Raw genomic sequence first — 24,438 nt, 5'->3', positions numbered from 1 at the left:
GGCTAAGGGGAGGCCCCATGGCGACCTACAGCTTCTCACGAGGGGAGCAGAGGAGCAGCACTGAGATCTGCTCTCTGTGACAGCGATAGGGCCCGAGGGAACAGCATGGAGCTGTGCCAGGGAAGGGGCAGCTGGGGGTTAAGGGACAGGGTCTGCACCAGAGGGTGGTGGGCATGGAACAGCCTGCCCAGGGCAGTGGGCGCCATGGCCCCAAGCTGCTGGAGTTCAAGGAGTGAACTTGAGCACTGTGCTCAGACATAGGGTTTGGATTTTGGGTGTTGCTTATGTGGGGCCAGGAGTTGGACTCAGTGATCCTTGTGCGTCCCTTCTAACACAGTTTGTTCTGTGATTTTATGATTCTAACTCCTATTCAGTGTCATAGGAGCTGGCTTTGAAGACATCATCGTCATTAGGAAAAGTTCACTTCAGTTGTTCACTAGACGGCTAATTCAGATCTGGGATACTTGTATTGGTCTGAAGCAGAACTGGCATTCCTGCTCTCTCCTGGGAGATGTGACACCACACAGGTCAGGAGTATTTGCAGGCTGCTAGAGCCTGTCATCATATCATGAGCGGACCTTCACACAGGTTCTCTGTCCACAGTTTCTGCTCCTAGTTTTCTGTGTATCACCAGTATTAGTAGCCTGCAGCCCACTGGTCCTTCCTCCAAATGCTGGCAGTGATTGACTGGGGTTTTCAAAAGTAGCAGGTCTGAAGCAGAACTTTGGTTTGCACTGAGCTTAAACAAAGCTCTATCTTATGTAAGGCTGCCCTGCCAGCGTAGCTGCTGGCCTGAGTGGTTGTGCTGACCCCAGCTGTCAGCAGAGGACCAACTTGAGGAAAATAGGAGTGCAATTGCCACCCTGGATTCCCTTACAGGCTGAAATACAGCAGTCTCCAGGTGTTCTTCGCCCAAGCAGGAGTTGCTTGTGCTTCGACCCATAGCAAGGTGCAGCTGAATAGCTGGCCTGCCTCTCCCTTAAGGAGTCTAGGGAGCATTCATTGTGGGGAAGAGAGATTTTCTGCAAGGCTTTGCAGGGTTTTGTCCTAACTGTAGCCTGAACAATGGTTTTTCAAATATGACTGTATCTGAGACTGTTTAGATGACATGTCCCACAGCTGGAGCATAGTAGCTGAGCATGAGCACTGGCATAGCATGATGGCTGACACACAGCAGCCTGAGGAGAAGTCACAGACTGAGAGGCATCATGGAAGACAGGTTCTACCTGAACAAGGCATGGCAGTATGTGAGCTGCAGTGGCTTAATCACAGCCTTTTGTGGGTTGGGACTAATGTCTGCCAGGAGAAATGGTGGAGAAAGGGGTAAATGGTATTTTTCCGTCAATTTTTTCATGTGCCACTGCTCCAAGTTATGTCTAGACAGGCAGTGCTTGGATGTCTTCCTCTTGCCTTACTGGGCAAACTGCTGTTGTTCCCCATGGGTTTGGGTTTTGCCAGCTCCCTTCTGTCTCCAGAGGCTCTTAACTCTCCTTAAAACCATCACAGAGATGCTTTCTGGCTCTTCTGCCTGCTGGCTTGATCACAGATGGTGTCTAGCACAGGGGACCTTTAGTATCCTATCCCTGCTACCATGTGGAGCACAGTGAGGGTGGGCTCAGACTGCACAGTACCTGGCTGTGCCACGTATCTGTTGTGCCATGCCAGCAGTGCAGGCTTCCCAGTTCTGTGGATTATGTGCAGCCTGTGGCAGGCTCCAAGCTCCCTCTCTACCTCCGTGGGAGAGGAGCTTCTGCATCTTCCAAGGCCTGATGCTGGAGTAGCAAGGAGTCCAACAGCTCACAGCACTTTCACTTGCTTCTACTCCTTGGGCTTTCCTGCAAGGCTGCTTGTGTTCTTACTGCCATGGTAAGACTGAGGCACAGAACTCAAGCAGTATTTGAGGGAGGGAAAAAGTCACTGTTCTATTTTGCAGCTGAATTTTTGTGATTGTGGGTGTATTTTGGGATGGGTTTTGCTTAAGGAAAAGGTTCAGATTCAAGTAAGATTGGACTGAACATAACAACTGAGAAATGCTAGGCCAGTGTCCAAAATGGACTCACTCACCCTTTAAAAGATCTGTTTCCTGTTTTCCACTTTTCTATCAACTCCATGTAAAGAAACCAAAGCTGGTCTCTGGTGGTCTGTGTTGACAGCATCTTAATGAGAATTACTGGGGCAACAATCTTACTACAGGTTGATTCGCTGGATTTATCCCCAGCATATCCTGAGTGCCTCCTATGCACTCCAGCACCTCTAAGCAGATGGAATAACACCACCACATGCCTGTTTAGCACAGCTGAGAAATGAATTTACCACATTCTCAGAATTTGTTTGCGGGAGGTGTTTACAACAGGCATTGATTTCTTTCCCAGTTTCACTAGTGCTTCACTGTCTGAGGCCTGGAGAAACACTTCCCTGCTTTGTTCTGTATCAGTAAAAGGCAAGCACTAATAATGACCTTGTGTGGATGCCTGGGAGGATGATTGCTTCACAGAGGGAAAGTGCTGAGAGGGCTACCAGTGAGAAAAGGCTTTATGGCAAATGTGGCAAACAGGTCCCACAAAAGCACCAAAACATCCAATTTGATATGTGTTTTATTGGATTACTGCAGTTACAATACAGGATGAGGAGCATCTCTCCACGCAAACTATACATGCTGTCCACTAGTGTCCCACCCCAAAACCCATCAAACAAGAGAAGGACAATGCTTTGGCTTTAGTATTAGGAAAGAGAGAAAGCACTGCTTGGATGGAGGAGCCAAGGTGTAGAAGGCATAGACAACTTGTAGTTATGCCCAAAGCTGTCAAACAAGCGTGGCTAACAGCACTGCTAAGCCAAGGCTTGGGAGAAAGAGCTGGGGCCCCTGGTGAGTCTCTCTGGATCCTGTACAGTGAGAGGGGAAAATGGGAGAAACATCAGGACTGTCCCAGGGTGGGTTTTTCTGAACAGGGAGAAGAGCATTAGACTGCTCTGGCATGAGACCAGCTGATGTGGCCTAGCAGGACTCATCTGGTGTTTTGACCTAGGAACTACTGGGAGATGGATTTGTGGAATATCACAGGGAAAGGAGCCCATGGAAGTACTGCTCCAGAACAGCTGTGGCAAACTGGGCCAGCCTGCATGCTGACATCTGGGTTGACAAGGGGACTGATGAGCTGGCCTGAGGTGCTAGTTATTTCTTACCAGAGGGATGTTATCAAAACCATCTCCCTAGGGCTGTGCTGTGAGAGCAGGTATTCCAGCAGTCAGGACGAATCCTTATTCTGGTCGTGCTTTGGATGAGGTTCAGTGCATTCCTGAACAACCAGAAATGCTGGCCCTTCCATCAGCAGCAGAGGATCTTGAGGAAGGCTCTGCGGAAGTCAGTGTTGAAGGTGGTGTAGATGATGGGATTGAGGGCGCTGTTGACATAACCAAGCCAGGTGCTGGCACTGTACAGCCCTGGGGGCACATGGCAGGCCAGGCAGTGGGTGTTGAGGATGTGAATCAAGAAGAATGGCATCCAGCAGACTATGAATGTCCCTGAGTTTAAAGAAAGAAAACAAACTCTGACTTCAGAGAGAATCAACAATTTGGAAAGAGGGCTACACATGTGCCCTTATCCCTGACCCTTTCAGTATTTCCCTGCAGCCCGGTACACCTGTCTGCCTTCGGTAAATGCAGAAGGTGACATTAATTTCTCATAGAGAGGGACTTTGCAAGAGTTCAGGTTCCTCAGAGTCAGTTATGTCAATGAGTACAGTACTCAGATAAGTACAATACTTCAGATGTGACCTGCTGACAGTGACCAAAACTTAGGAGGGAAGACTACTGCCTCAGCTGTTTTAAAGAGTTATGATGAGGGCTGCTTTATTTCCCTGTTAGTACTCAGTTAATGAGGGGAACTGGCTCTCACTCACCCAGAACAATAGCCAGCATCTGTGTAGCCTTCCTCTCCCGAAGCTGGATCAGCCGGGGCTGCTGGTGTGCTAGCTTCAGAGAGCTGACAGTTTTCCCATTACTGAGCCTCTGTACCTCCAGCCCAGGGTTCTTGCTCTTTCTCCTCTCTTCCAGCCTGTTGTGTTGTGGAGTCCCAGGTGTCTTGCTGAGAGATCTATCTTGGCAGAAGCTGCGGTACTGCCGGAGGCTGAAGGCAGTCAGCAACTTTCTTTTGGTAGACATCTCGTGGTCTGAGCATTTGAGCTGGAAACAAGGGGAAAATGGGCCCTGGCATCTGTTTGGCAAAGTTTTCCTCTTGATGTGTTCCTGCAAAAGAGGATGCCACAGAGGAGCTTGGAACCATCTCATCTGTTCATTGGGTCAAAGGATGAGGAGAGGAGTTGTAGGAGTTATCCTTAGCCTGTATCATTTATTGGGTGCTAAGACTAACCTCTGGGGATGGCACAAAATCTAGTGATTGGAACTGGCCTTAACTTATCTGAAGGATGAACCATTGTGTGGCAGCTCTCTGCCTCTATCCCTCCAAGGAGAAGCATGAGAACAAGAAGAGTTGAACCACCTGCTCTGCTAACATCTCCCTTCTTGTGCTGTATTGGCCCTGATACCTTAAACATCCTGACCCTTTCCTAATGTACTTCACTCTGAGAAAATGGTTAAAACAAATGGGCTTGCATGGCTTGCGTGACCAGGTGATCCCTTTCAAATTACTGTGTTGGTTCCCTTGAGCATTTTGAACTTTTAAGTGTGATGAATAAAGATTTTTTATTAATGATCTAGGTCATTAAAGTCTGTGAAGCCTCAAGAATGAAATTTCAAGGAGTAAAAATCAATAAATGAATAAATCAGTTTCGTTGGCAGAGAAAGGACAGCTCAGAAGGAACAGGGGGGTGGAGGCTGTGCTCTTTTCCAGTTGCCTGGATCCAGAGGCAGACATATACTTGAGATATCTTGTTTCTAGAGTGCTAAAAAAGGACTTAACCAAAGCTTCTACAACTCAAATACCACGGTGTATTAATGAAGGATGGGATGAAAAGATGTCATATCCCTTTGTGCTTTCGATTCTGTGCTTTGACCCTCTGAAGAGATGATAAATGCCCTGTCCTTTTTGACAGTTCCTACTGTGTTCATGTGGATCTTACTTTGTGTGTAAAACATGGTTTGGTGCTGGCGTTGTAGCTGCACTGCCGAGTGAGGGTTCTCTTCTTTTGCCTTTGTCTTAGCACGAGGTAAATCCGGACATAGAGCAGAAGGGTCACCATGAAGGGGAGGTAGAAGGATACCAAAGAGGAGTAGATTATGAAAACAGGATTGGATATTGAACAGACACTGGGATCCCCTGGGGAGGAGAAAAAAGAGAGAGGAATGGCTGAGCTGCTTCTGTTTATTGGAAGGAGGCTCTGGTGTATTGGCAAAGCAGGTAATATGCTGGCTGAGGGACAAGGGCAGTCTAAGGAGCGCAAGCATCTCCAGTCTCCTTTATCACAAATTATACTGAGGCCTACCCAGTCACCTAAAGGGTGATTAAAACCAGCTCTCCCTCAGACCATCTAGCATCTGCTTGTTCTTCTGGCCAACAGCTGTGCCCGCTTCTCTCACTTCCATTTCCATTCTTCCTCAGATCCTTTCTCCTTTGTCCTTTCTGCCATTCCTGACATCTCCTGAGATGCTCTTTCCAGTTCCCTAAAATTTCCTATAGCTTCAAAAACCTGCAAGTTCCATGCTAAATGACCTGGCCATATAAAGGGCAGCTCCACTGCCAGCCCGACCCTGTGTGCTATTGTTCAGGATATCACTTACCTGTAGTATTGAAGCCAAAGAGGAGAGGGCATGACACTGCGAATGCCAGCATCCAGACTACCACGATCATGAGAGAGACCCTCCTGCAGGAGCTCTGCCCAGTGTTGTACTGGTACTGCACTGGTTTCACCACTGCAGTGTATCTGTGAACCAAACCAGCTCCAAAAAAGGAGAGGTAAGAATGGCGGGAGGAAAAGCATCAGTTTTAAAAGGAGGAAGGAAAGCAACATAGGGAATGTGATGGTAGAAGTGATGAAGAGATGGAAGAGGAAAGAAGAACAGATGATGGATCAGCAGTTTGCAGAAATGATAAGCAGGGTATTGTGGGGAGGAACAAAGGAAAACAGAGTTAGTTGGCAGCACTGGGGAGAAATACGCGCAGAACTGCTGGCATGAAGCTACAAGGTTTGTGGTACCAGATGGACCCCTCAGCCCCCCAGGGTTACATGTGCACTGCCGGGAAGGAGCACTCTCTGGAGCAACTGTGGCCCATTCTGCTGTGCCTCAGCTGCCCTCCCATGTGTTGGCCACAGCCAGATGATTGCACACCAGTGTGTATTCAGAAACATTTGGGTACCAGGGTGCCCTAGAAAACAGCTCCACAAGCCTGGGATTTGGAAAGCTCAGGAGTCTTGGCTTGAGGAGCACCCACTGACAGAACTGAACTGAAACAGGAAAAGATGCTCCTATGGAGAAACATTGGTCCATCCCATTGCTGAGAGCTGCCTCTTCAGTTTAGCTTTGAGCCAGAAATTACAAAGGTACAGTATGTTATGCTTCTTCCTTTCCCTCCTGATCCCTGTAAAGAGGAAGTTTACGGCCTAACTGGACCACATGTGCCAAGGTCTTGGCTCCCAGCTCTCACTGCTGCCTAGAAAAAGCTAAATTTTAAGACAGAAAAACAGGACAGGGCTGAAGATTATGCAGCAATAATCTTCTCCCCTCCGTACACATATGGCAGGACTTCCTTTAGTAAATCTTCCGGGGGGAATATCTCTACTCAGTGGGAACCAGATGATTGTTCTGGTTTCTACCTTCAGAAAGAATGAGGATGTGGCTATCAACACATAATGCTTTATTATTTATAATGCTTGTGTATCTGCACCTTTTCTTAAGTGTAGACATCTTCTAGCACATAGTGGGCTAAGCCATATTCACAGCTGTAGAGACAGTGACAGACTTGATGGAAAGCTTATGTTCCTGAGGATGCTGATGCTGCCTGTGCAGATCCCTCATCCACATCCTTTACACGGTTATCTGGGGCCTACACCTCTCCAGGCTATTCTCCTGTATGTACCCGGTACTCACCTGTCAATGCTGATGGCACAGAGGTTTAAAATGCTGGCTGTGCACATCATGACATCCATGGTGACAAAGACATCGCAACACATGCGGCTGAAAGTCCAGACTCCCCCGGTCACCTGCATCAGGAATCACAAAGCTGTCAGCCCTGTTCTTCATCAAGTTCTAAAAAGTTACGAATAAGAGGGTGCTCTCCTCCAAGCACCTCAATATCAAGATGAATTTGTATTCACTGTGATGCTCAGAGTGAAACTGGTGCATCTGTGTTATGTTCTGGATAACATGTGATAAGTCACAAAAAATCTAGGAGCTGAATTTAACTGCTTTACTTTTACAGAAGGAGGCAGTGTGCAGAAATAGATAGCAGCTGTCCATTTTCTTACGGCTTAGTATGATAAATTGAATTAACTATGGTATCACTGTATGCCTTCTTTGATTAAGAATTATCCAAGGAAATCTAAGGGCTAAAAGTGTTCCTCAACTTAGCTGTTGGAGTTCTGATGGAGTTTTTTTGTAGCCACTGAGCTTGAAAAATGCTGAAAATCTTATGCATTTATGCATGAAGCAGAGACCTGAGACCCGAGGCTTCTCTAGAACCTCATCTGGATTCTCATCTCAGTTATAGATTTTGATTATTAGATCTGAATGAGAATAAAAAACTATTCAGATAAAGGGTTTTTTTGGGTCACTACCTTGTCTAGTTCTTGTTCTGCTTGCTTTGAATTTTTAATCAGGAAAGCTTAGCTGCGGCCAATCTTTGTGATGGAGAAATAAATATTTGGCCCAGGTATTGAGATCTTCGCAATTGATGTTTTCATCTGGCAACAGCATGCTCCAAACACTGTGTGGCACTGCTGTGCATGGGTCAGCTCTCCTCGAGGCTGCAATGCTGGCCTGGCTCAGAGGGAGGTGGTCAAGAAGCACCTGCTCCTTGCAGGAGATGAACAAGGAAGCATCTTGCTCTAAAACAGACAAGCCTAATGAATGAATACAGCTAAGATCTGAAGTAGTGCATGTAGTTTTGGGGCCCAGAATAGGAAAGACACTGATGAACTGGACTAAGGCCAGCAGTGGGCCACTGTGATGGTCCTGAGGGGCTGCAGGACTTGTGAGAAGCTGAGGGAACAGGCCTTGATCAGCCTGGAGGAGAAGTGACTTTGTGGGGACCTAGCAACAGCCCCTCAGTATCTAATGGGAGGTATTAACAGAGTTGGAGCCAGATTACTGAAAAGCTAGGCTTTTCTCAGCAGTGTATGGTAAGAAAAAAAAGAGATAACAGGCATTCACCGAATGAAGAGAGGTTCAAAGTGGTAATGAAGCAGTGGAGCAGGTTTCCTGGAGAGGCTGTGCAGGCTCCATCCTTTGAGGTTTTCAAGAACCAATTGGATAGAGCCCCAGGCAGCCTGTTCTGACCTCATGGTTGACCCTGCCTCAGGTTGGAGTGGGACCAGAGGCCCCCAGAATTGTCCTGTGATCTTGTGAATATGTGCCAGCAACCTACCTGTCAGGTCCCTGGGCCATGCAGCATAGAAAAAAGCTGATGAGGCATGAAAGGTGTAACAGCTTCTTATAAATGACTTTTCTTAGAATGGGTGTGTGCTCCTCCTTCAGCTCCTGCTCCCCCATCTACATCACTGATCTTAGCTTAAGTCATTTATTGTATACTATCTCTCTTGGGAGATTTATATCAGATGAAATGGGGAGAGGGTGATGAGATGCTGGAATGGGTTGCTCAGAGAGGTTGTGGATGTCTGATCCCTGCAAGTGTTCAAGGCCAGGTTGGATGGGGCCCTGGGCAGCCTGATCTGGTTGGTGGCAGTCCTGCCTGTGGCAGGGAGTTGGATCTGGATGATCTTTAAGGTCCTTTTCCAACCTAAGCCATTCTATGATGTCTATTATGTCTTTGATGATGTCTAAGACAAGAGCTAGACACCTGAAAATTCTCATACCAGGACAGGCTGGAGATGGTGCCACATGGGATGCCTTTTTCTTGTAGGTCAATGGGTCAACACTGGCAAGCATTGGTACCTGAGAGGGGTGCAGCTCACTGCAGAAAGAAACAACACTAATGCACTCTGTATGGATTTTTTTTTTTCGAGGTTGTTCAAGAAATCATCCTGAGAAACTGTCATGTTTTTGGCTGTTCCTGTGCCACCACTCCTGCAGACGAGCACAGAAACTTGCTGAGGTGAGCTTTGCCTTCAGGGTGTTCTCTGCTGGGCCCAGCTGCTGTATGTCAGAAGTCAGGCACTGAACCGACTGCCAGAGGAACATTAGATCCCCTAGCACTGAATGGGTGCATGGGAGAGAAAAGGAAATCAGCCTACAAAACGCAGACAAGAACTGTGCTTTCATCTTCAGTTTTCTTATAAATTTTCTAGTGCTTTCGGGGCGCCTTTGTTTCCTTTTCAAAAAACAGCAAGCAAAAAGACAAACAAAACCTACCTTAGAGATTTTCTGCACAATTGGAAAGCTACTAGATGAATAAACTGAAGGCTGCCCCTCAGAGACTTGATCAGATAGGTTCCTTTTTTATAGGAAATCCTACATCATTTGTGCATTAGCTGCAAATTTTGAGACCTGCTTGCCCACTTCGAAAGGGTACGTCTGTAGTGTGAGGCAAAATACAGTGCAGTGTGAGTGTTTGTGTGTGTGTGTGTGTGTGAGAGAGAGACAGAGAGATCTGTGAAGTCTGAAGAATATCTCACCAGGAATTGCTGGCAGGTGTTTGCATGAAGCCAGCAGCTGCTATCCTAGCAGATGTGCAAGCACTTAATGGATTGAGTTTCTAAGGTCCTGAGCATATTTGAACACAAAGCCCAGAGAGGAGCTCTGGGAATGTGGACCATTAAAACTGAAGAAGCCGGTGGTGGGAATGGCTGTGAAGTGAACCCTCTCAGGATGATGTATTCAGATCACATCACTTGTATATTAAGCTGCTGCTTGTGTTCAGGGGATGCTTGGCAGATCAAAATGTTGGGCTTAAAACCCATTCTAGCATCCACCAGTCAGAACTGGAATGAGGGCCAGCCCTACAGAAGTCAGTGAAGAAGCTGATGTTTACATACATGAGAATACAGAATTTATTCCAGAATTGAACAAAGAAGTGCTTTTTTATTATAGGCCTTGTTCATGCTTTCAAATTTTATTCCTGCTCTTTATTTTCTTGTTCTACTCATCTTTGTTACAGAAGCAATAACTTGCCATGGTTTTCATATGCTGGCAGGGCACCTATTCTTTATCCCTCTGGAGTCTTTTATCCAGGAATCTCAAAGCACATTGCAGGTATTAATTGAATGTCACCTCACAACTGCGTGGATGAGGTGGATGGTTAAATAACATTCTCCTCTTACAGATGATGAGAGCAAATCTCATAGAGATGAGCCGATACAATCTCTCATTACCACTCAGTGTGTGTACAGCAGAACTGAGAACAGAGCCCAGGATGAAATCCTGGTTCTGTCAAAGACAGAACAGCTAATGCTCCCTATGGCATTCAGGTCAGGCTCTCACCTCGTCCTACATGGTGACCAGCCTGCTTTATCCACAAAACTGCAGCATTAGTATTTATAAATTTAGGAAGTCTTCCAATCTAAAAACCATTTTTGCGCATTCATAAACTTATGCAAATCCATCACTCTCCTGAATCCCTAAAAATAAACAAAGGAATCTGCAAATTGTATTAAAATAATGATGCATGGATAGGAATAAATTAAGCATGAACACAAAGTTGCGTCAGGTTTGTAAGCAGCTGTGCCTCTAAGCACGATCACTTAAAGAGTTTTGTATTTAGGAGTAAGTTCTTCTTGGGGATGCCATTAGCACCCTGCAGCTGAGAAATCCCACTTACGCTTTTGCATGGCCAGAGAAACTAAAAGCATGCGTTCAGACAGGCCAGCTGACAAGTGGGAAACTGCTGGGGGCAGAGGCTGCTCCACAGATGTGCTCCTGTGCACACACTCTTCACAGCAATAGCAACTGGTCTTTTCTAATGCAATGCATATGGTGATTTCTTCCGAGACTGGAATTATGTTTGAGGTAATGGAATATTCCTGTATGAGCAGTCTGAAATTAAATTTGATTTTAATAATACTTTTTAGGTGTAATCAAAATGCATAGTTATTTTTTTTAATTGGGTTGTCTTTCTTCTTATTATTTCTTGCCTTTTATTGTTCTTTCCTTCTTTATTGCTTCCATCTCTCCAACACCCCTTCCTACCCCATGAGGTAACACCACCGAAGGGCACACATCCTGCAGAGCAGCTCCAGGACTGTTCCACACAGATTAGTCTAAATATTACTATTAACTCCATTAGGAACGTGATCACACAAGCAGGATTATGATGCTTTGTTCTTTCATTCCACAGTGATGCTATACATAAATAATTAACCATCAATACCCTTACTAATTAATGATGCATGTACACAGAACAGACCCTTAATTTCTCTAAACTGTGGTCTTGCTGATACTGCAACAGATACAGTTTGGGAGAGGCTTGGTTTAACATAAGGGAAATGCCTGCACTCAGTGCCAAACTTTAGAGATCTGCTGGCTATTCAAAGTGCCCTGTTGACAGACAAGGGCTGCAGACCACTGCCATTCCACTGCTGCTTGATCAGATATCCTTGCACATGCACAGCTGGTTTGGCATTCGCTGGAGTTGTCCTGTATTGTCCTACTTTCTCTTCATGCACTGTATAGCCCATATACACAAGCTAAAATCCCTCTCTGCTGCTGCTTTGCTTTGTGGGAAGGAGGTCAGCCAAAGGTGGGCAGCCGTCACCAGAATGCTTTACCCACCCTCTGGCCTGATCCCACCTTGCCCCTTAGAGAAGGAGCACAAGACTTTGTAGAGATCATAGCTCAGAGGCTTGTTCTGTCTCTGTTATCATGGGAACAGGGCTGACAGGGCACAGCTGAAAGCCTATGGCTCATAGGCATTCACTCTAATTTTTCTGGATCTACCAATTTACTTGAGTTAGTATGAAAATGCTAAAGAGAACAGATACAAATGCCAGCTGTAGTGTGTTTTCTGTATTTACTGTAGCAAAAATGTTTACTGCTGGAGTGGCTTCAGTAATTCAGAATTTTGCCACTGTGGGGGGGAATTTGGAGTTCATCATTACTACCCTATATCTGACAATGTTCTTCATATTTTCACTGTCATGCTACTACAGATTTACACCAGCCCAATGTGCAAAACTTGGGAAAGTGGGAATAAGGCCCTGAGGGCTTGATGAGTCCTTTGAAGTTATTGTGAAAACCCTCACATGACTTAAAGAGATTTTGGAGCATGATCCTTAGCTTCATCTCTTTGTCAGCCTGCTTAGGTAATATTACTTGGAGCTATCATCACAGACATTAAAGTTCTGAAGCTCCACAAAACATGAGGATTTGACCATTCTTTTGTTTTCTTTCCAGCAGGCAGGGATTGATCTGGACTCTGAAATGAGTTCCTTTAAGAAATTTCCACCCCTTTGCCTCCCCCTGTCATTCCTAATCCATCATAGTGCCCACTGGCAACCGTCTGGCTGGTAGTAGCAGCTTCAAGGACACCCAAATTAAATGTTGTTAGCACACTGAGACCCAAAGCTGACATCACTGGAGGTAGCCCAGATGCCATTCGAACTAAAAGAGCTGTGCCAGAAAGAATTGGGCTCAGGACATGTGCTGGTGGTGTGTACTTATCCAACTTGACTATGGTCTCCTAGAGCCACCCGTGGGCCACCACACACACCGCAAGTGCTCCAGAGCTAGCTGGGAGACTGAAATGCTAATGGGCTTTATCTGTCCCAGAGCTTGCCTATCCTGAATGCACACAGTCATGCCAGTTAACTTGTACTCAGTTCAATGCTGCTGCACTTTTTCAAGACATACTCACCTCCAAGTACACCACCCATGGCATCACCAAAGTAGCCACCAGCAAGTCCGCCACTGCCAGGCTTACCACAAGGTAGTTTGTGGTGGTTTGCAATGCGCGCTCCCTCAGCACAGCTAAGCAGACCAGCACATTCCCAAAGATGATAGCCAAAATCAGGATGCAGTAACAGAGGGCATAGTAGGCGTGTGAGCGTGGCAGGTCAGGTTCTGTTGTGTTACCTGCTCCACAGGGAACAGAGCTGGTGGCGTTAAGATGGATGCTGGCTCTTGTGAAGAGTGCCATGGGGATGCTGCTGCACAGAGAAAAAGATGAGGGAAAACTGAGCCATACGATAATTCTGGAGAATGATACGTTTTGGTAGATGGTATTTATCGGCCATATTTCATTTGTGATGCTACTTAAAGTCAAATTTAGAGGTCTTTATTCTGCTCAAATAAAGGCAGAGCTTCATTTTACAGTCTAGTTTGGCCTGGTTTGCTTTTCATTGAATCTAAGCCAAAAGAAGAATGCAGTATTTCATTTCCTATCATAGAACCATAGAATTATAGACTATCCTGAGTTGGAAGGGCCCCAAAAGGATCACGGAGTGCAACCCCCTGCTCCATACAGCACCACCCCAAATCCAAACCCTATGTCTGAGGGTGCTGTCCAAATGCTCCTTGAACTCTGTCAGTTTGGGGCCTTGCCCACTGCCCTGGGCAGGCTGTTCCATGCCCACCGCCCTCTGGTGCAGGCCCTGTCCCTAATCCCCAGCTGCCCCTCCTCTGACACAGCTCCATGTTGTTCCTGTCGCTGTCACACAGCTGAGCACACCACAGGACATCAGCTGCTCTCTATACACCTTGCCCTCCAAACCCTTCCCCATCTTCACAGCCCTCCTTTGGATGCTCTCTAATAGCTTATCTGTCTCATTCTGTGGCACCCACAGCTGCACCCAGTGCAGGAGGTGAGGCCGCTTAGCACAGTGCAGAGTGGGACAACCCCTCCCCCTGCCCAGCTGGCAGTGCTGAGCCTGCTGCAACCCAGGGTACGGCTGGCCCTTTGGGCTGCCAGGGCACTCCGCTGACTCACATTCAACTTTCAGCTTTTCATATTCAACTGTGTTCATCCAAACAGTTCATCTTACCAACCAATACAGCTGAGGAAAACGGCAGTAGTTTCAACTTGCACCAAAGTCACACCACACTACCACTTAGGCCAGATGGGCGTAAGCGCAGTCTAAAACAAAGCAGTCCATCGCACTTAGAAGATCCAACACATTCACCCAAATGAGAGCTTGGAGCTCCTATCTTTTCCCTGGGAAGCACTCTCCTTCTTCCCTCATTACAAAACTCTTTAGTATCTTCATGCAGTTGAGATCTCAGCAGCCTGGCAAAGATCGCACCTGCACTGCTCAAGAAGGCTCTTGAACCCTCGCAGCCTCACAGTGAGCACCACAGGCTGAATTACTCCTCTCCTACAATGTGTTCTCATCCCAGGCCTTCTGTTCAAATGATGCTCAGCTTCAACCTTGCTCAGCATGCCAAATTTTTCAGTGCAGCCCCCATCTCATCCATATTGTGCTCTATGTATTCCATGCCTGGCTGGAAGATACACTTCATGTGCTGAAGAGCAAATCAACTTGTCATTTGGGATGGAATAATGGAATGATGCATGAAGCAAGGTCTGCATTTTTTTTTCTTACAATGGGCTTGTGATTGTGCTCAGGAACCTGCCCTTTTTTGATTCGGGTGGCTGATTTTCTCCTGATTTAGGATGCTAATTTTTTCAAGGTATATGAAGGCTGCTGTCCCAGGGTTGTCCTACGGCATTCAATCCCTTTTATCTGATTTTTTAAATTATTTTATTATTTTACTAGTGCTCCCATTGCTAAACTCACTATCAGCATGAGAGGTTTGAAAGGCAAGGACAGAACATTGCAATGCCAGCACTATAAATAATATTCCTTGCTCCATCTTACCACTGAAGAGAATATCCACAACGTATGCACTTGTAGCTATGTAATAGGTGATAATTGCTCCAATCCCTTTCATAGAAGCATCCTTCAAACTAAGCTACCCATGCCAGCCTGTCGTTGTGAGAGGATAAGGGCTGAAGGAGATGGCAGCTGATCTTCCCATTCCACCAACACAGACATCCTTCAGGACAGGGTGAACCCATCTCCTACCATGAGCGTTTCAGCTGCAAGTGCTTGTACTTGCCTCCCCTCTGTGTCTTTCTTCTGCCTGACTCAACCAAGAAGTTAAGACCCCCGCTGGATGTGAAGTATTCATTTCTAGTGGAGCCAGCATTGCTGCTGAGCCCAGGGAAGCGTTCCACAGAGCGGTCCCACTGAAGCCACCCAAGTCGGGGCTCGCTGTACACCGACACGGCTCCACTGTCTAGGGCCACGAAAGGCGAGGTCCGTAGCACTGAAAGCAGCTGCCCAGCCCGTAAGCAAAACCACCCGAGAAAACGAACGAAAGGCACAAGGCTTTCCTGCTACGCGGTTTGATAAGGGGTCCCTCCCGTACCTCATCGCAACCCAAAGCGCTATCATATCCCCTTCTGCCAGGAGAGCCCCGCTGCCCCCATCCCCGCCGTTCTGCCGTTCTCCCTTCCTCCCATCTCTTATCGGGGTACGGGGGGTGAGGGAGACTAGGGGGGCCCGGGGAGGGGAAGGGGCCGGCGGCGAGTGAGACTTACCCCTGCCCACTGCGCCCCGCCGTCGCGGCCGAGCGGGGCTCGGGATCGGTGCCGCCTCCTCCCCGCCCCGGCCCGGCCCAGGGGGCGGGCGGGAACCCGCGGTGGCGGGGGGGCGGGAGAGGCGGCGGTCCGTGGGGGCCGAAACCCTTCTGGGGGTTCGGTGAGTGGGAACGTGGGGTGTTGGGATGGCAGCTGGGGCGTGGAACTGAAAAATCGTTAGTTAAAAGATTAAAGGAGAGAGGGATTTTACAAAGGAGACAGTTACAGAAATCTGCCTTAAACCTGGGATGGAAGATGGCAAGTGGAGGAAAAGCTGAACGGCAGCGTGGTGTTGGAGAAGTATCCTGAGCGCCTCGGAGATGCTTCCCGAGGTGTGAGATGGGGTCTGTATGGCTCTGCAGGGCAGTGGGTTGGCCCTGAAGCTCTAAGTGGACCCAATGGGAGTGGGCAGCACCCATGACCCGCTGTAGCACAGCACAAGGCTCACTGTCATGGGGAACAGGCTTCATGTATCTGTGGCCATGGGCTGACTTGTGGGTAAGGAGAGGAAGCGCTGCAGAAAGCAGCATTTTAAAGAAATGAGTAACCTTGATGAATATGCCTTGTGACCATTGCTGCCTGGATAGCAGATATCCGGGATAATCTCTTTGTAGGTAAGGGCGATAGGAAAGACAAGACATGGAGAGCACACATGGCTACTAGAAGTGGGTATTTTGAGAATAACAGAATCAGAGAATCATGGTTGGAAATGACTATGAAGATCATCTAGTCCAACCATGTCTCTTCATCCTGGTTGGGCAGTCTAAGACTTCCACCAGGATGTCAGCCTTGTTGGCCTTTCCCCTGTTCCTTACCCATAAGAACTTGATATCATCATTCCTAGTATTGAGTTCTACAACCTCAAAACACTCCCTAATATAGAGAGGGCCACCCCACTGCCTCTCCTTCCTTGCCTGTCCTTCCTAAAGAGCTTATCCATTGCAGCACTCCAGTGATGACTAAGTCATAGATTTGCTCCCACAGAATGTCTTCTAGCTCCTCCTGTTTGTTGCCCCTTCTGTGTGCATTGGTGGAGATGTATTTCAGGTGGGCTATTTGTCTCAACCCTAACCCTGGCATGCTTCTCCTAAGCTCGTCTTTAGCAAGTTTCATTTTGTCCCCTTCTCCATTCAAACCTAGCTTTAATCGCTCTCAATAAGCCCCACAGACTCCTGGGTGAGAATTCTTTTCCCCATTCAGACATTTTTCACCAGCAAGCCTGGTGCTGAATAAACTGCCCCATGATTTAATAAACAAACAAACAAACAAACAAACAAATAAATATTCCTTTGATGGCACCAGCCTCTTAGCCATGTGTTTGTGAGATGGGCTTTCCTGTTCCTCCTGAATCCTCACAGTAATTTTCCCTACTACTGAAGGGATCAAGAAAAAACATCACCTGAGCTCCCCTTCCTTCAACTAACTGCTCCAATGCCCAAACACCAGCTTTAGCCTGTCTGGGGGAACTGGAAGTGTGAAATGCCCACAGGTCTCAGTGCTGCCATCACCAAACCTGTAAGCTCACACCCAGCCATGCCCCAAGCAAGCAAGCTGACAAATAGTGCTGGGAGACCCCAACAAGCCTGTTCAGTCTCTACAGGTGACGTGTTCACAGGTATCCTTGGTGAAGGGTTTCGCTGTCAGGCTGTAGAGTGGACAAGCCACGAAGGAGACTAGAGCCTGATTGAGGGCTCTGGAATGGTGTGGCATGGACTGCGCTGATCACTCTATGTGTCCAATTAACTTCAGCTGTCATCCATCCTCTACTGCCCACTGTCATGGAGACGTGTAAGCAAATTGTGCATGGAGTTATAGCTATGAGCTTGGTACAGTCCCAGGCTGTGCTTAAAACTGGAGTGAGAAGGGCATGCCAGGATGCTTCCTCTGTCGAGTGAAGGCTGTGAAGAGTGGCAGGCTGGGTGCAAATATCTGGAGAATGCAGCTCTGTGCAGTGGGGAAGAAGCTGCCAAGTGCTGGATGCAACATTGCCTAACTTTAGCATTTTTAAATGCAGTTTATTTGTATGTGGTTCCTTAAGGAGTGTAGCCAGTAAGGTGTTTGTGTCAGCTCTAGGACACTGGTCTCCCAAGGCGCTACTGCAATTTGCTTAATTCGTGTTGTCTGTTCAATGTATAATGGATAACCAAGAATCAATAAAGAGATGTGTCCTCACACCTGTTGCCCTCCTCTGAGGCAGGGATGTTTCTTGTTTTTCTACAGCAGAAACACTGCTCTTCACCCATAGGCATTTCTGCTCTCACCTAGATCCCCACCTTGCAGAGTCTCAGAATCGAACCCTTCCCCAGCACGTTTGCTCCTATGGTAGTAGGTCTCTCCCAGCAGCCTCCTCACCTCTTTGTCCCAGCTGTGCCTCACCACAGCCTTGCAACCACCTCTGTTCCTTTCTATCTCTGTTCTTAATATTATACTGTCTTGAGAAAAATATAAAACCGACCTTGTTGCTGCTCTATGTAAGCTCTTTTGCATACTCCACACCAGCGTGGTTCTGTTCATGCCCATGGTTTCCCTGAGCCTAAGCACTGTCTGGGGTATGAACCCAATGACTACCTTGTGTCTGCTCTGTGGCAGTGGTCTAGTGGAGCAAGATAACGATCCATGTGATTATTTAATTTATATAAGATTGTACTACACACGGAGGCAGGACTGAATTAAATCATGCTGGGAATATAAATTGCGATAGTTGCTAGGAGTGTTTTAATTTTACACATTCATTAATACAGTGCTCAGTGCAGGCATGTCCCACCCACAGTCCGGCACAGCTCTCCCTGCAGCCATTCCCTGCCCCACACTATGATGGCGGTGTCTCTTCCCGCCAAGCGGCCCAGCCCCTCAGCACCAACAGGACATCGGTGCGCTGTGACCCCATCCGGGCTGGGACTGGGACGTGGGGCGCAGTGCGGTGCCAGCTCAAGTGGTGGACAGTGGGGTTATGCAGTGTGTTACACTGGGCCACCACAGTCCTCTGAACAGCCGTTTTGATACGGGGATTTGAGAATGCGTTTCAAGATTGCTGAAAAAATCATCAAATTTTTAGTTTATTTGCGGTTCCATTTTCAATCACTCCAAGTACATCTGTGAATTTCCAAATGGAATGTATAAGTTGCAATTAAAAATTTGATCATGTCTCTTCACCAAACTTAGATCAGACCTCATTACCAGAGAGAAATACCCTTCACTTCACAGTCACACCTTATTTGTGTCACTGCTTTTGGCAGCATGTACATTTTTGAACAACTGTTTCTAAGGATTAAACACAGGAAGAGCAAAATTTTGTCAAAAATCTCTGACAAACACCTTGAGAGATCACTGAGGATTGCAGTCACTGCCATCGAACCAGCCTAAGGCATTGGTTTGACTCAAACAAGGTCACATATCCCACTAGTTTTATGGCTTTGTTACTCTCTTTTGTATACATTTTAATAAAATACATTAAAATTTAAATAAATTTATTACATTGTATACATTAACTATGTTATACATTTAATGAGGTCTGCTCCAAAAATAATGCCTCCTATGTTATTATGTTGGCTCGCAACATCAGAGAATAATGTTAGTGGGATGATAGTAGGGGTGGTGCCTTCCCACCAACATTCCAAACATGCTGCTGCTGTGTGACAGACGGCAGCAGAGGGGCAGTCTGACAGAATGACACCTGATGTGGAAATGCGGGTGAAGCAAAGGTGTGGAATTGAATTCCTCCATGTGGAAAAAATGGCACCCCTTGTCATTCTTCAATGCTTGCTGAGTGTTTGCAGAGACCAAACAGTGGATGTGAGCACAGTGAGGTGGTGGGTGATGCATTTTAGCAGTGACAACAGCAACAGTGGGTCACCTCCATGGTGCAGATTTTTACAAGCACAGCATGCAGGCTCTTGTTCATCACTGGCAAAAAATGCATAGCTAGTGGTGGTGACTATGTGGAAAAACCATGTTTTGTAGCTGAAAATTTGCTCAATGAAGTGCTATTGTGCTCTTTGTTATAATTTCTATGGAAATAAATAAGAGGTATTACTTTCAGAGCAACCTATGTGGCTCAAGACAATTCCTCTTCACTCAGTGCAGCCCAGGCAAGCCAGAAGGTTGGATGTTCCTGGTTTAGCGCAATGCCATTCTCATTTACTTTTCTCTTTCTCCCTACCCCAAAATCAAATATGTGGCACATGCTGGCCCCACTCACATATTGGACAGGGTGAATCCGTTGGAGGTGATGACATGGTCTGCACTATAGATGACTGCAGCAATAGATCATAATGAGATGCAGGAAGCTGCATGTGACAGGATGTCACAGGTATATGCTAACTAACTATGGTAAAACTCCTGGCTCTCCAGCTCCACCACAGGAGTCCATTAAGCTGAGAGAGGCCACTGCTCCCAAGCCTGGCCCATGTCCTCTAAATCCCTCCAGTCCAACCTCTGACACTGCCCCTTTCTTGTCAGTCACACTTGTCCCCAAAGCTTTTTGTGAAAGACTTCAAATAATTAGGATAAATCTCAGTGTTCTCTCTTATTTTTACCTCCATCTTCCTGTCCATTCCACCAGCCTTCATATTTTTTGGTGCTGTCTGTCCAGCAGCTCTTTGTAGACTCTCCTTCTCTTCTTACCAGTCCATGCTGTGTTGTTTCCTTCAGTTTACAGCCCTAGCTTCAGCACTTTGCCCAGCTCCCGGGCCTCAGACAGATTCTTCCTGCTAGTTTGTCCCTCCCTGCCACGCTCCCAAGCTTCTCACCCTTCACCTTGCAATCTGTCTCTGGGTTTCTTGTCCCCCACTGCCCAGAAAGAGGCAAAAAACCTCCACAAAACAAACCACCAACAGAGGGTTTTTCACTGTTACTGGCTGTGCTTTCATGCCATGCTCATTCTCACTACAGTCAGAGTCCAATATGCACTGCTCAGGTGGAATGCAACTTTCATTGCTTTCTCTGCCAGCCAAGATGCTCCCCTGACAATGAACACTGTTAAAAAGCTCTGTTTTAACCTCGGGGTTTTCTAGGACCTGGCTGTATAAAACCCTGAACTCTGACTGTGGCTTGCCAAATGGATGTAAACAAAGCTTTCTTGGGCAACAACACACAAATTTCTGATTAAACTTCAGTTCATACCCATCATCTAAGCATGACATGCCTTTCAGCTTTGGCCACTTCAAATACTTTACAAAACTTACTCTATTTTGCAGCAGCTACCTAACATGGAAGTCAGGCAGCTTCAGAGTAACAGATGCACAGCAGCTTGCAGAATCTGTACAGGCTCCTTGGAGAAACTGAGGGAAACCACTACAGCTCACATCAGATGGGATTCACAGGAGAGTCAATTCCTTTCCATTCACCCTTTACCTTCCCTGTTCCTTTTTTTTCTAGTCTGAGCAGGGGGGCTGCATCCTGAATTTGCATTCTGGAAGGAAATGTTTGTCATAGAAATTGTATCTACAGATGAATTTACACAACAAAATAATATTATTACAAGGATAAGTGCTGCACACAGGAGCAATTAGGGGACCAGGAAGGTTAAGGACGAAACAGTGGGACATGCAGAGTAAAGAGGATGTTCTGTAGGCACAGGAGGAAAAATGCCCAAGGCCCAGTGAAAAGGCAAGAAAAAGAGCAACAGCATTCCTAAGTACTGTTATGGTCTTCAGGGAGAAGTTCATGTTCTCCTGCAAAGAAGCTGAGGAGCTAAGAGACTGAACCTCACTCCTGTTCTGAAAAATGCGATGGAATAAGCTGATAGGGATTCCCTCACATCCTGCTGTGAGGCACATTCTTCCAAAAGCTGGGGCTGCCAAAGCACCCGCCAAAGCCCAAACTCCAAAGAATGGTTACCCTGAGCAGCCCATTTGACACCACACTTGGAGACAGGAAGTAATGGTGTTTTTCCTGGGGGGACAGCGTCCCATTCTACATGGGAAGGCTCTCCAGAACTGATGGAGTGAAGCCAGAGGCAGGTTGCTCATTTTGAGCTTGAGGAGGGGGGTCTCATGATCCAAATCCAAATGCTAACCTTACAGGTGCTCCTTAGGTCAGCATCCTTCCTTCCGTCAACCTGGTGCTTTCCAGCAAACAGGATTTTGCCTTAGCTAAAAAGCCCATGCAATCATCCCAAATTGCATGCAGCTCTCTTATTCCTGCCTACCTTTTCCATCCTAAAGACCAATAAGGTTCAAAAACTTCTGAGACTTTTTGACTTAAAACACTGAGAACATTAAACTGAGGACTGACAGACAGCTAGACATACAGAATTACAGCCCAAAGAGTGAGACAAGAAATTACACTGTATTCTCGTTATATCTTTCAGGGGTGAGACCACACCTTGAATATTGGTTCAGTTTTGAGATCATCACCATAAGAAGAAGTCTGAATTGCTCGAGTGCATGCAGAGAAGAGTTAAGATGCAAGTGAAGATTCTAGAACATATGACACATAAGGAGCAGCTGACGGAACAGGCACTGTTCAGCTTGGAGGAGACTGAGGGGAGACCTCATTTTTCTCCACAACTGCCTGAGATGAAGTTGTAATGAGGAGAGCGTTGGTCTCTTTCCTCAGGAGTCAAATAATAGAACGTGAGGAAATGGCCTCCAGTTGCACTGTGAGAGGTTTAAATCGGATGCCAAGGATAATTTCTTCATAGAAGCATTGGTCAGGCATTGGTAGATGCTGTCCAGAGAAGTGGTGAAGTCCCCATCCATGAAGATATTTAAGAGACATGCAGATGTTGCACGTTTTAGCAATGGGGCTTGATAGGTCAGGTTGAAGATTGAACTTGTGGATCTTGAAGGCCTTTTCTAATCTAGATTTTTAATTAAATGATTTAGCTGCAGATACATCAAGTGGAAATTACTGTTGTGGATTTGGACAGTTCCCTGGCTGTGAACTGACATCTCCTTTTGTGCTTTTGCCTTGCAGACCTCCCTTTTCTCTCCTGCATCATCAAACATCTGCCATAAATCACGTACCTCTGCCTACCTCACCAAAACCTGTTTTAATTTATTGAGAACTTTTCAGTGCGAACTACTGTTCTGGGCTGCCTCCTGAGACACAAAATGGTGAGACTTACAGCTGGCTCTTTGTTTTTCCATGCTGTGTCACTGAAAGGCATTAGAAGTCAAGGAACAATCTAAGGTGTCATACCTAGCTGCGTCTTCCTACTTCACTGCAGTTTGCATGCTGCTCAGGTCTTAAGATCTTACATTAAGTGTTTTTTCCTGAAGGAGAAAATAGCAGCTTAATCAGAACCATCTGCAGGGCACAATCTTTATTCAGCTATGGGGTAATTTACTTATTTCTACTAAAATAAGCCTGTGGGGAACGAGGAGTTAATAAAATAAACTATTCCGAGTTGGAAGGGACCCAACCTGACCCCACTGACGCAGCTCCATGCCATTCCCTCAGGCCCTGTCACTGTCACACAGAGCCAAGCTCAGAGCTGCCCCTCTGCTCCCTGTGAGGAGCTGCAGCCACCATCAGGCCTCCCCTCAGCTCCTCTGCTTTGCGCTGTAGATAACAGCCTTGCCCTCCAAACCCTTCCATACTCATAGCCCTTCTTTGGATACTCTAATAGCTTTATGTCCTTCCCGTATTGTGGCATCCATAGATGCTCCCAGCGATCAAAGTGAGGTTGCACAGCACAGAGCAGAGTGAGACATCCCCTTACCTCACCTGACTGGCAGTGCTGGGCTTGGTGCACCCCAGGGTGCTGCTGGCCCTTTGGACTGCCAGGGCACTCTGCTGACTCAGATTTAACTTGCCATCAGCCAGAACTCCAGGTCCTTTCCCACTGCACTGCTCTCCAGCTTCTCCCAGGACTGCCCCATCCCACACGCAGAATCCAGTACTTGATCTTGTTGAACTTCATGCAATTGGTGATTGTCCAGCCCTATCAACCTCTCTCTGCAAGGCCTCTCTGCAATTCAATGTCATCCACAACCTTACTTAGTGTACCTTTGAAACTCTTATCAAAGTCTTTGACAAAAGCATTAAAGAGACCTAGCACTAAAAAGAAGCCCTGCAAAACCCCACCAGTAGTGACTTTGTCCACCACCATTAGGTGTATTCCTGTATTGCTTTGAATGATTGCTAACTTTCGCTATGCATGGGCCCCACTATACGATACTTCAGCTTTTTCTTTTCGTGTTGGTAGAGCCTGACTTCTTTGTGCCATGAGGTTCCTGGAGAGTTCCTCTTGTGCTGATGTCCCCTCAGCTACTCCTTCCTACCTTTCCCGGAGACTTGCCAACCAGCATGCCCTCCCTGGCTGTAAGCTTCCTTGAAGGGAAATCTGGAATTGCCCTTCAGTTTTAAGCTTAGCTTGGCCCATTCACTTGCCCCTGAACTTTCAGTTGGAGTGAGAATGTCCTCTCATTCCCATATCCCACTCAGAAGGATTCAGGAACGAGCACCCAAGGGAGGTTGGTTGTCCTTATTCTTTTATTTCTTGATCTGGAAACAAAATTCCTTTCCTTCCCCTTTGCCCTTCTCTTGCTCTTGCCCTTACCCTTTTCCTTTCCCTTCCTTTCCTTCAAATATCCAAAGCGTTCAGGTGGTTTTTAGAAAGAACATTTTAATATCTCTTGATATTTCACAAAGTAACAATACTAAACTAGAATAATTGAATCATAGAATCATCTAGGTTCAAGACATTCAGGATCATCATGTCCAGCCATCAACCAAGTTGCATTGTTAGACTGCATTGTATGTCACATCCATACATCTCTTAAAAAACTACAGGGATGGGAGCTCCACCACCTCATTGTGCAGCCTGCTCCAATGCTAGACCACCATCT

The 24,438-nt window shown here is 46.7% G+C and overlaps 1 protein-coding gene across 1 annotated transcript; it reads right to left on the bottom strand.

The window, feature by feature from the left end:
* Positions 1 to 2,576: 2,576 nt before the first annotated feature.
* On the bottom strand, positions 2,577 to 15,706 carry DRD3 (dopamine receptor D3). The gene is made up of 7 exons (XM_048933388.1): positions 15,605 to 15,706; positions 12,920 to 13,211; positions 7,045 to 7,157; positions 5,737 to 5,879; positions 5,079 to 5,275; positions 3,900 to 4,245; positions 2,577 to 3,522 (listed from the first exon to the last, which is right to left on the bottom strand). The coding sequence occupies exons 2-7, from the start codon at positions 13,199 to 13,201 to the stop codon at positions 3,326 to 3,328; spliced, it is 1,278 nt and encodes a 425-aa protein (XP_048789345.1). The 5' UTR covers positions 13,202 to 13,211; positions 15,605 to 15,706; the 3' UTR covers positions 2,577 to 3,325.
* Between the last annotated feature and the right edge of the window lie 8,732 nt (positions 15,707 to 24,438).

This window comes from Lagopus muta, chromosome 1 (assembly GCF_023343835.1).
Source record: "Lagopus muta isolate bLagMut1 chromosome 1, bLagMut1 primary, whole genome shotgun sequence".
In the NCBI taxonomy this organism is placed as follows: Eukaryota; Metazoa; Chordata; class Aves; order Galliformes; family Phasianidae; genus Lagopus; species Lagopus muta.
Note: the sequence above shows the minus strand (reverse complement) of the source record. Positions and strands in the feature narration are given on the sequence as shown.